This window comes from Pseudoliparis swirei, chromosome 4 (genome assembly GCF_029220125.1).
Source record: "Pseudoliparis swirei isolate HS2019 ecotype Mariana Trench chromosome 4, NWPU_hadal_v1, whole genome shotgun sequence".
Taxonomy (NCBI): domain Eukaryota; kingdom Metazoa; phylum Chordata; class Actinopteri; order Perciformes; family Liparidae; genus Pseudoliparis; species Pseudoliparis swirei.
In genome coordinates this window covers 33,325,136-33,336,465 of record NC_079391.1, presented here as the reverse complement: position 1 = coordinate 33,336,465, position 11,330 = coordinate 33,325,136, and the positions used below count along the sequence as shown (strand labels likewise).

General features: G+C 43.0%; 1 protein-coding gene across 1 annotated transcript in view; it reads left to right on the top strand.

Annotated features, from left to right (window-relative positions):
* The first annotated feature begins 610 nt into the window (after nucleotides 1–610).
* otog (otogelin) overlaps nucleotides 611–11,330 on the top strand; it is a 50,578-nt gene continuing 39,858 nt past the window's right edge. The window contains exons 1-8 of the mRNA XM_056413698.1: nucleotides 611–966; nucleotides 1,059–1,107; nucleotides 2,839–2,893; nucleotides 5,888–6,794; nucleotides 8,679–8,777; nucleotides 10,012–10,169; nucleotides 10,860–10,981; nucleotides 11,110–11,318. Coding sequence (XP_056269673.1) covers nucleotides 753–966; nucleotides 1,059–1,107; nucleotides 2,839–2,893; nucleotides 5,888–6,794; nucleotides 8,679–8,777; nucleotides 10,012–10,169; nucleotides 10,860–10,981; nucleotides 11,110–11,318 — 1,813 coding nt within the window. The 5' untranslated portion in view covers nucleotides 611–752. The remainder of the gene's footprint in view (nucleotides 967–1,058; nucleotides 1,108–2,838; nucleotides 2,894–5,887; nucleotides 6,795–8,678; nucleotides 8,778–10,011; nucleotides 10,170–10,859; nucleotides 10,982–11,109; nucleotides 11,319–11,330) is intronic.

Below are 11,330 nucleotides of genomic sequence, written 5' to 3'. Positions count from 1 at the left end.
GGGGCCACTCCTCTGGTTGTATAGAAGTCTATGCTTCATGTGTTAAAGCTGCATTCTCTCTCCTGACCACCAGGGGACTCCTCTGGTTATATAGAAGTATATGCTTCATGTGTTAAAGCTGCATTCTCTCTCCTGACCACCAGGGGCCACTCCTCTGGTTGTATAGAAGTCTATGCTTCATGTGTTAAAGCTGCATTCTCTCTCCTGACCACCAGGGGCCACTCCTCTGGTTGTATAGAAGTCTATGCTTAATGTGTTAAAGCTGCATTCTCTCTCCTGACCACCAGGAGGCAACTCCTCTGGTTGTATAGAAGTCTGTGCTTCATGTGTTAAAGCTGCGTTTTCTTCTTATTTAAAATGTAAATTATATCAATTATTATTTAAAAACAAAAGCAAACAATTGAGTGAAGGAACTCATCTGCTGCAGGTGACCCGGATGTTGAATAAACATCACGTATATTTTTAAAATCTATTTATTTTTTTAATGTCATTTTGCACGATGACTTCCGGTCCCTCCACAAAGGGGCACTGTGCTCCTGGTCCAGCTGTCGGTCCCGGTCCAGCTGTCGGTCCCGGTCCTCTCCGGGTCCTCTACGCTCCACAGCGCATGTGTAATAAAGGTTTTATTCACACTCATCATTTATTTACATCATCTCGTTAGTTCGAGTGGAATTACTCTTGTGTCACCTTTTTTGGTTTCCGGTGTCGTCGTGTGCGCCTGCGCGACGCCCCGCCCACCGCGCGCACACCTTATGCTAATGAGCAGGTGCGGCGGGCTCTTGGAGGCGCGCGCCCGGCCGCTCGCAGATGACCCGGATGGAGCAGAGCAGGGAGCCGCGGGAGTCCAGCCGGAGGGACCTCACCAGGTGATGCTGCCCGGACCCGGACCCATGGAGCCCTGTTCAGCGCGAGGCCGGAAGCGGCCTTTCCCCTGGCTGTCGGTGTGTTTCATCCTCATCTACCAAGGTGAGAAACACCTGCGCGAGGCAAAATCACAGAGTTGTAGAGTTAAAATAAAGTTATTGCAGCCACATTGACTTCTCAGCTGTTGGTTTCAGCGCACCTGTCGTGGGGAGTCGAGCTCCCGGCCTGGGAGACCTTCAACAAGTAAGGACTTGTTTTATTTAAAAAAATATATGTTTCATTATACATATATATACAGGACTGTCTCAGAAAATTAGAATATTGTGATAAAGTTCTTTATTTTCTGTAATGCAATTAAAAAAACAAAAATGTCATGCATTCTGGATTCATTACAAATCAACTGAAATATTGCAAGCCTTTTATTCTTTTAATATTGCTGATTATGGCTTACAGCTTAAGAAAACTCTAAAATCCTATCTCATAAAATTTGAATATTTCCTCAGACCAAGTTAAAAAAAGATTTATAACAGCAAAACAAAATCAAACATTTGAAAATGTGTTTCCAGGTGTTTCGAGTTAATTAGACGATTCAAGTGATTTGTTTAATACCCTACTAGTATACTTTTCATGATATTCTAATATTTAGAGATAGGATATTTGAGTTTTCTTAAGCTGTAAGCCATAATCAGCAATATTAAAAGAATAAAAGGCTTGCAATATTTCAGTTGATTTGTAATGAATCCAGAATGCATGACATTTTTGTTTTTTTAATTGCATTACAGAAAATAAAGAACTTTATCACAATATTCTAATTTTCTGAGACAGTCCTGTATATATATATATATATATATATATATATATATAATGGCAAAATAATGGAAAAAATACATGTAATTTAAATAATATAATATATATATATTATTTGAATTACATGTATTTTTTCATTTATATATATATATATAATATATATTTTTATTTGAATGTATATTTCCATTCATACATAGATATATATATATATTATTTGAAATATATGTATTTTTTCATTTATATATATTATAATATATATATATTATTTGAATTACATGTACTTTTTCATTTATATATATATATGATATGTATTTTATTTGAATGTATATTTTCATTTATACATATATTATATATATATATATATTATATGAATTGCATGTATTTTTGCATTATATATATAATGAAGATTTTTTAAAATTCAAATAATATATATATATATATTTTAATTACATGTATTTTTTATGAATAAATAATATATATATATATGTATAATCAAATACAATCCCAAAAACATATAGGTTGTTTATCTTCTTTCAAGTATTGTGTTTGATTCCCTTATCTTATAATTAATAGTAAAATTATTTTAACTAATATTATTATTGTTGTAAGATTTGAAGTAAGAATTGTATTTTAATTTGTACATAAACTATTCATTGGAGGATTCTTGCTTCTCAAATGTGAATATTTGCTTTTGTGAACGAGGACTTTTGTTATTTTATTTTTGAAGTTATTTATAACAATATGTTGAATCTTGCTTTTAATTAAATTAAATATATTTGAATTGCGAGGGACATTTTTCACTCTTTAAAAATAATAAAACCGACCGATTAATGGATTGATTGATAAACAGTTGATTAAATGGAGCCGCTGCAGCGCTGCTAGTAACTCAGGGAGCAACAGGTGGTGTGTGATGCATTGGTATTTGGGGGGTTGTGTGGTGGTGGTGTGGGGGGGTTGTGTTGTGATGTGGGGGTGGTGGTGGTGTAAGGGGGTTGTGTGGTGGTGGTGTGTGTGTGTGTGGTGGTGGTGGTGGTGGTGTGTGTGTGGTGGTGGTGTGTGGTGGTGGTGGTGGTGTGTGTGTGTGTGGTGGTGGTGTAGGGGGGTTGTGTGGTGGTGGTGTTGTCGGGGCGACGGAGGAACAACCCTGTCCTTGTTCTCTTGTCCCAGCAGCCAGAGCAGCATAAAGAACCAGAAATGGGACACCGCTTCCCAGGGAGGACAGGTAGGCCGCCACGTTGGTGCTGATGGAGCGCCACACACACTCACACACACACACACACACATCACAAACACTCACACATCACCAACACATACACACACACACCAACACACAGACACCATATGTGTATATATATATATATGTGTGTATATGCATATATACACATATATATATGTGTATGTATATGCATATATATACATATATATATATATATATATATACACACACATATAAATACATATATATATATATACACATACATATATACATATACTGTATATATACATACATATATATATATATACATATATATATATATATACTAGGGCTGTCAATCGATTAAAAAAAATTAACTAATTAATCGCACATTTTGAAATTCATTCAAGTTTTTTTCTTCTTCTTTTTAAAGACCAAACTTCACACAGAGCTGTGTTTTTAAAGAGGCTCCTACCTATAAAGTGCCAGCGAGGTATTTAATATTGTGGATGATAAATTGTTTCTTCAGTGAAACATCAGATTAGTAAAAAAAAAGAAGTATATTGAGACCCCATTGGTCCTGTCATCTTTACCACTGAACAGCAGAACCAGTGGCCTTGGTAACTGACTGACATTCACATATGTCACGTTAACCCTCTGGAGGCTGGGGGCATTTTCTCCATTTTACAAAAAAATGTAAATTCACCTTTTAAAGGCGTTTGCATGTGACACATACCCACGTGTTATACATCAAACATTCCAGAACAATCTCAGCTCTCTATATATTGAGGCACATTGTCCTCGCGCCGTGTTCTCTGCTCTCTGACTGACAGGCTGCTAATGAGCCTCCCCTGTGAGGTGGGAGGTCCTTTGTGATTTACTGAGTGTTCATTGGTTGTTTTTTTCGCAAAATGTTGACAGACATACGGATTGACAAATCACGTTGAAGGTTTCGTGTGACGAGTTCTTTCCGCGCCGCGTCACCCGACACGTCGCCCCTCCGTTCCTCTGTGTGTCAGAGGGGGAGACGGGAGGAAGGAGAGCAGGAGGAAACCCGACTGATTCATCCACGAGTTAAACTGATTTCTGCTCCTTATTTTCGCGGAGAAATAATTGTTTTAAAAACGGAAACAGTGTTAAACCGTACTGCCGCGGTTTGACACTCAGAGGAGTGTAAAAACGTCAAGGCACACCGGAAGTAAACAAAGTTGCGTTAATTGCGTTAAGATATTTTAGTGCGTTAACGCGGCCAAATTAATCGCATAGATTAACGCGTTAACGCTGACAGCCCTAATATATACACATACATATACCTCTTCATGCACTCTGCTACGTTACTACGGTAACCCAGAAGGGACAAACCAAACACTGGCGGAAGATGGAGACTTTCACGTTTTCACGTTTTCGAGTCGAGCGTCGTGGTTTTTTGTCCGGGTTTCATTTAGTTTGCAATCCGCAACCTCACAGCTAGAGGGCGCCAGAGCCTACACACTGCAGCTTTAGAAATTCATGCAACTGTATATGAATTCAATCACGAAAATGTGTCACGAACGGTATCGTTGTCTCCTCATACGATCGCACACAGCCATCAAACATGATATGATAGCTTACTAAAAAGTAGGCCCTCATTTTTCGTACATTTTCCCGCAAAAATCCAGTAACACGTGTCAATTTCTGCTCGTTCACAGGAAACTCAGTTTGGTTTAGGCCACAAAACTAGTTATTTACATTTAGGAGAAGATCGTAAAATACTTAGTTGAGTTCAGGAAAAGATTGTGAAATACTTTGGTTAGGTTTTGGAAATATCGTGAAATACTTAGTTAAGTTTAGCAAAAGTTTGTGAAAAACTTAGTTAGCTTTAGACGTCATAACTTCTTAGTTACATTTCGGAGAAAATCGTAAAATACTTAGTTGTGTTCAGGAAAAGATCGTGAAATACTTGGTTAGGTTTTGGAAAAGATTGTGAAATACTTAGTTACGTTTCGGAGAAGATCATCAAATACTTGGTTAGGTTTTGTAAACAATTGTGAAGTACTTAAAAACTTTAGGCGACATAACTTCTTAGTTACGTTTCGGAAAAGATCATGAAATACTTTGTTAAATTTCGGAAAAGATCGTAAAATGTTTTGTTAAGTTCGTGAAATATCTAGTTGAGTTGAGACAACAACACTACTCAGTAAGGTTTCGGAAAAAATCGTTAAATGTTTAGTTAAGTTTAGGCAAAGATCGTGAAATACTTCGTTAGGTTAGGGCAACAAAACATCTGAGTTTGAGGAAAGGTCTTTTTTGGGTGACGTAACGTTAACAGCGGCCTCCTGACTGACAGATCGCTGTTTATTGAACCCGCCCACCTGGCGAGATAGCATCCAATATCATTTTGTGGGATATCGACAAATTACGCATTATCGCAAATGACTCCAGCCCGATAGTATCATTGTGTTTTCTTTTTTATCCTAATCGGAATTCCCATTGGTCGAAACAGCCAAACAGAAATACAGAAAAGAGACTTTCAAAACAAAAGAGGTTCAACTTTTTGACGAGATCAGGCTGAAGACTCACAGGAGCCCAGAGGAGCCCAGAGGAGCCCAGAGGAGCCGGCCCGTTGTCTCTGCTGCCACCGGAGCCTCCGGCGGCCTGAATGCTGGCCGCTGCCTTTGTTCCCTTTGGCTCGGAGAGGCGTGAGAATCCGGTCCGAGCTTCAGGAGGTTAGGAAACCAACAACACAATTAGCAGCGCGGGTCGCGGGGTCGATGGACCTCGTGCCACCGCGTCGGTATCCACACCTCCTGAATCAATGAGTCATCGTCACGCCGGACGGATGTTCAGTTTGTTATTCGTCCGTCACCCGAGAGCTGAGCTTCTGTTTTTGATTTAATGTAATTAACTAAACAAGGACTTGGTTTCTGGTTCTCTCTTTGCCCAACGGTGCCAAGGCCCAATATGAAAATGATGAGATTTATTATATTTGGTTGGAAGAGGCTCCATAGGATCAAATGATCTGATCCAGTTTCTCTCCTCAAGGACCTCCAGACAGCAGCTGCTGCCGCGGGAACCAACTCGTCTTCCAGCCAACCGGCGGCCAGCCGGACCGAACTGTCCAACCAGACGACCTCGAGCATGGAGAGGACACCCGCCTCCTCATGGGTTGTCAGCTCTGACCAATCAGCTGCAACCACGGCACCACTGAGTCAAACGGCATCCAGAACTGTGTCATCCAGCCAATCACCAGGCGCCACGACACAAACCAGCCAATCACCAGGCAGCATGCCACAAACCAGCCAATCACGAGGCGCCACGACACAAACCAGCCAATCACCAGGCACCACGACACAAACCAGCCAATCACCAGGCAGCATGCCACAAACCAGCCAATCACCAGGCACCACGACACAAACCAGCCAATCACCAGGCAGCATGCCACAAACCAGCCAATCACGAGGCACCACGACACAAACCAGCCAATCACCAACAATCTCATCCGGAATATCATTAGTCAGCACACCAAAATCCAGCCAGTTACCAACCAACTCAGTGCCAGTGCACAAAGCCAAAGTTGCATCTGACAATTCATCAGACAAAACCACGACGCCGAGCCAATCGCCATCGAGCCAAACGCCGTTAAACCCCAAAACATCAAACCAATCATCCCTGACCTCAACATCCAATCAATCGCCAAACAGTTTAACAGGAGCTAATCAATCCAGAAACAGCTCGACAATAGCACGCCACGTTTCCTCCAGCTTCCCCTCACTAAACCAATCACGGTCAACACCATCTGACCAATCACAGACCAGCTCACCGCCATCCAACCAATCAACGTCTGGTTCACCGGTACACGCAGTCAGCGGAGACGAGCGTCCAGCCAACTCTTCCCTGCTCGCCCGGCAGGTGAAGGACGCCCTGAGGTCGTCGTTTCGTAGGATTCAAGGTGCGTTTATAAAGGTTTAGAGAATTCAATTCAAGCTTAAAGACGCCATGCTAAATGTTTTCGTGGTAAAGAAGAAGAGAGAACGCTGGTGAAAAGTGAGGCGGTTTGTGTATCGCATCCAGTTCATACCAGCCCAGTCCCTTGAGGAGAGGGTGGTGGAGGGAGGAGGCCGCCCCCAATGGTAGACTAAAGGGACTACCATTGGGGGCGGCCATTTTAAATCCCACACATAGTGGTTTTGACACAACAGTTTGACAGACATTTTAATTAAGACTTTAAATACACAGCTAGCCTCTCTTTGTCCAAAGGTAAATCACTTTGGACAAAGCTAGCTGCTTCCATCTGCTTCCAGTCTTTATGCTAAGCTAAACGCTAGCTCTAGACCTAGCAGGCATGAGTCGTGAGAGTAGCATTCATCTCCCATCTAACTGGAGGAGAAAGTGAGATGGACAAAGTGTCTCAAAGTTCCCAAAATATAGTCGATTAGGGGAAGTAAACCGATAGGTGAAGTGAACAACAACACAACAATTCACAGTTTCAGGTGCTTAAAGTCTAACACACTTTTGCCAATAAATCCTCCGTAATGCAACACGCTGGCCCTTTAACTGTTGATCTATTTGTATCACAGGCTACTCTTTAAAGCAACACTATGTAACAATTGTACCTTAAAATAACAGCTTGAAAAAAATTGTGCCGCTACAATGACTTTTAATATGACGATTTGCGGCTCCGCCATCGGGGGTCTGTGGGGAAATAACGCCGCTATGTAGGATTCTGGAGCCGCCCGCTCCGGGGCGGATGTACTAAGACCTGCTTTCTGGCAGTGATTACGCAATGTCATAAAGTGCCACTCCACGCTCGCAGCTCCAGGATAAGGGGAGCTTTTGTATGTAGCTTTTTTGTGTTGTCAACAATATTGTATTCGATCACACGTACTCCACATTCAAACATTTAGAAAACAACGTATATAGGCTGAAAACGCGATCGGTATTTCATCTAAACTAAATGTTGTCATTCTTTTGGTTATGTTGTAACAATTCGCCCTGAGCAACTCAATCAAGGGGAAAAGGTACAATACGCTAAAAAAAAAAAGGGAATGGGTGGATCTGCGAATTCTGGTGTTAACTCTCTGCTCAAATGGTCGTAAAAGAAAAACACACAGTCGATATGCGGAAACCCAAATGTTATTATATTAAATCAAATTCAATGCATCTGAAGCCCCCAAAATGAACACATACACTACAAACAATCAAACCCACTCAAAACGAAGTATAATCCCCGGATCCCGACAGTCCCCAAAGTCTTTGCAGTCCCCCAAAACAAAAGTAAACGACTGCACGCGCCGCGTTCAATCCCCGCCTCCTTCACCCTGGTCCGGTCGGTGCTGGGCCAGTTCACAGTGTTCCTGCTCAGTCTTCTATTTGTGATCCCGTCCGTTGGTATAAATCCAAAATAGAAACAGTCGCCGGATTGCTGCCGTTCTGAGTCCGCCGCCTGTCAGCGCGCTCCAAACAAAAAAAAACTTGCGTCACCTCCCCCTCGTCACCTTTTATAACCCGTGACACGTACAAATAATAATAATAATAATATAATAATTATAATACAGGACAACACATGATCCCAACTCAATACAAGTGTATGCGAGGCTGCGTCTATCGTAACTGGGTATTTACGACACTGAAGTAAACGTTAAATACCTCAAAAACTGAAGGGGCGCTAAAAGGGAAAAACTACATAGTGGGGCTTTAAGTTTTCCCTTGTGGTACAAAATAAATGTCATTGTATTAAAAACTATCCATAGAATTATTGTCCGCCAGTCCAACAATAATGAAGCCAGAGCGCTCCACACCTGGGCTCACCTCCTCGTTCTGTTCTCCCCCGCAGAGCCGTGCGCGCTGCGCTGCCTCAACGGGGGTCAGTGCGCCGCGTGGGAGTCATGTGACTGCAGCGTGTACCAGGCCACTGGACACAGGTGTCAGACAGGTAGGCCACACACCTGCTGTGGGGGCGGGGCTTCACCACATGCGCCTGAATGATGCTGACATCCCTTTTTATGAAAGTTACTGGGCAGCTTTAGTTTCTTCGCAGGTTTAGTTTATTTAAATAAAATATTCTTCATTTTAAAATCGTCCATCTTGGTGTATTATTGTCGCTAAATCAACCCAGAAGAATATAAAACGTAGTTGGAATCAGCTCCAGCTTTATCAACTTCAATAAAGTGATGCTTTTACTTTGAGGTACTTTCATTAATGTTTTCGACATATAATACAAATTAACTTCATTGTCATTTTCTTAATGTTATTCTGTCTGAAAAGACTTCTCCTAAAGCTGCTCTTTGTAACTTTAATAACTTTAATAACTCAAACAGACATCCTGCAGATAATAAGCCCCGCCTCTTTTGGTGCTCCTCACGTGAGACCGACCAATCAGAGCCGAGGACTCTTCATGCGCTCACCAATAGAATCACCAATAAAAGCTTTTGAGATGCGTTGGAAACGAGATATCTTGAAAATATACATTTGAGTATATATTTTGGAGCCAAATCCAATAGTTTTACAGGATATTTATCCATTTACAGTAAAATACATGTAATGCTTGACTTGTTTCTTCTCCGGGTTTGTATGAAGGCAATAAAGTATTCAATATATGAGACATGAGGTTAATTATGAATCCTCCTCGGCGTAGTTTCACTCTTCGTTCTATTTCTCAGCGCAGATGTTTTCATAAACATATTCCAGCGCTCTGATTGGTTGTTTTTCTTTGAGCGGACGTTCTGAGGAGAAGATTATATTTCTCTGACTGTCAGGATACTGAAATATGACAACAAGTTATGTTTTATTAAAGTTACCAAATGCAGCTTCAATCAAAACATGTGCGTTAGCATTTAGAGCTTCTATTAGCCTCTATGAGCTTATATTTGCCTCTATTAGCCTATATTAGCTTATATTAGCCTCTATTAGCTTCTATTAGCCTATATTAGCTTATATTAGCCTATATTAGCTTATTTTAGCCTCTATTAGCTTCTATTAGCCTATATTAGCTTATATTAGCCTATATTAGCTTATTTTAGCCTCTATTAGCTTCTCCTGTCTCTTAATGAAGAGCGACACACGCGAGGGGTGAGTGAAACCTCATGATTGGTTCTTGTGTGAAGTAAATAAAACGTTGTGACCTTTCATCACCACCGTGGCTCCTCCCCCTATCCCCCCCCCCCCAGTTCCAAACCCCGGCTTCGAGAGGGAGATGACCTGCCGCTCGTGGGGTCAGTACAACTTCGAGACCTTCGACGGCCTCTACTACCACTTCCCCGGCCGCTGCTCGTACACGCTGCTGAGGGACTGTGAGGAGACCGGCCGGGCCGGCCTCACCGTCCAGGTCAGCCCCCCCCCCCCTCTCCCCCAGGCGGTTTCGGTCCGTCGCCCGCTTCCCGCTTCCCGCTTCCCGCTTCCCGCTTCCCGCTTCCCGCTTCCCGCTTCCCGACTCCTGCCACGTTCCAAGTCTCGGGGCCCTCGAGGTCAAGAGGTTTTCCTGGAAGATTAACGAAAGCTTTCTGGTTATTAGAGTCAATTACCGTTAAATACCTCAATTACCCACAATGCCTCGAGAGCATCGGCAACAGACCGGCACTTTGTTCCCCGTGAGAAGGCGGCGGGTACCGGTATCTGCTTACGGGGGGGAAGCAACAAAAAAAATCCCAAAGGATCCCGACGCTTTATCGTTATTCACGTGTTTCAGAAACCAAATAGAAAAAGAAAAAGCGTCAAGTCAGAAGGACGCAGCCCGACGGTTTATTTCTGCGTGACTTTCAGGGCTCGAGTTTCAGCGTTTGACCCTGTTTCAGGCTTATGTTGTATGTCTGATGTCATTTCTTATTTATTAGCTTATTTCTTGTGTTTCCTTCATCCAGCTGGACAGAAAAGATGCTACAAATATGTCTTTGACTCTGAAGTTGCTTCAGCCTAAGAGAAACACTCTCTCTCCCGTACTTTGTACAACAAGTGACATTTTAAAGCTCTTTAAAGGTGAAATGCATGTTATTCGTATCCATTATCTGCGTCTGTGCAGGTCCACAATGACCCGGACTGCGGCTCCGCCCCCTACACCTGCCACCGCTCCGTCAGCCTCTTCTTCCCGTGGGACGGCGAGCTCCGGCTGCACGCCGACAACGTGACCTTCAAGGGTCAAAGGTCGGCAGAGCCTCTCCACTCTCGCTCTTTTTTTTCAGACCTATTTATTTGACCTTGTGAGGAGGCGGCGTCTGTTATTCTCGCGGTGCGTTCACTGTCCCCCCCCCCCCCCCCTCCCCCGTCCCCAGCCTGCAGCTGCCGCATCGCATCCACGACCTGCAGGTGGAGCGCATCTCGCAGTACGTGCTGGTGACGCAGCAGCGCGGCTTCACGCTGGCGTGGGAGGGCCGCGGCGGCTCCGTCTACGTCAAGCTCAGCCCGGAGTTCGTGGGCCGGACCTGCGGCCTGTGCGGGAACTTCAACGCCGACGTCCAGGACGACCTGAAGACCAGCTACGGTACGGTCCCGT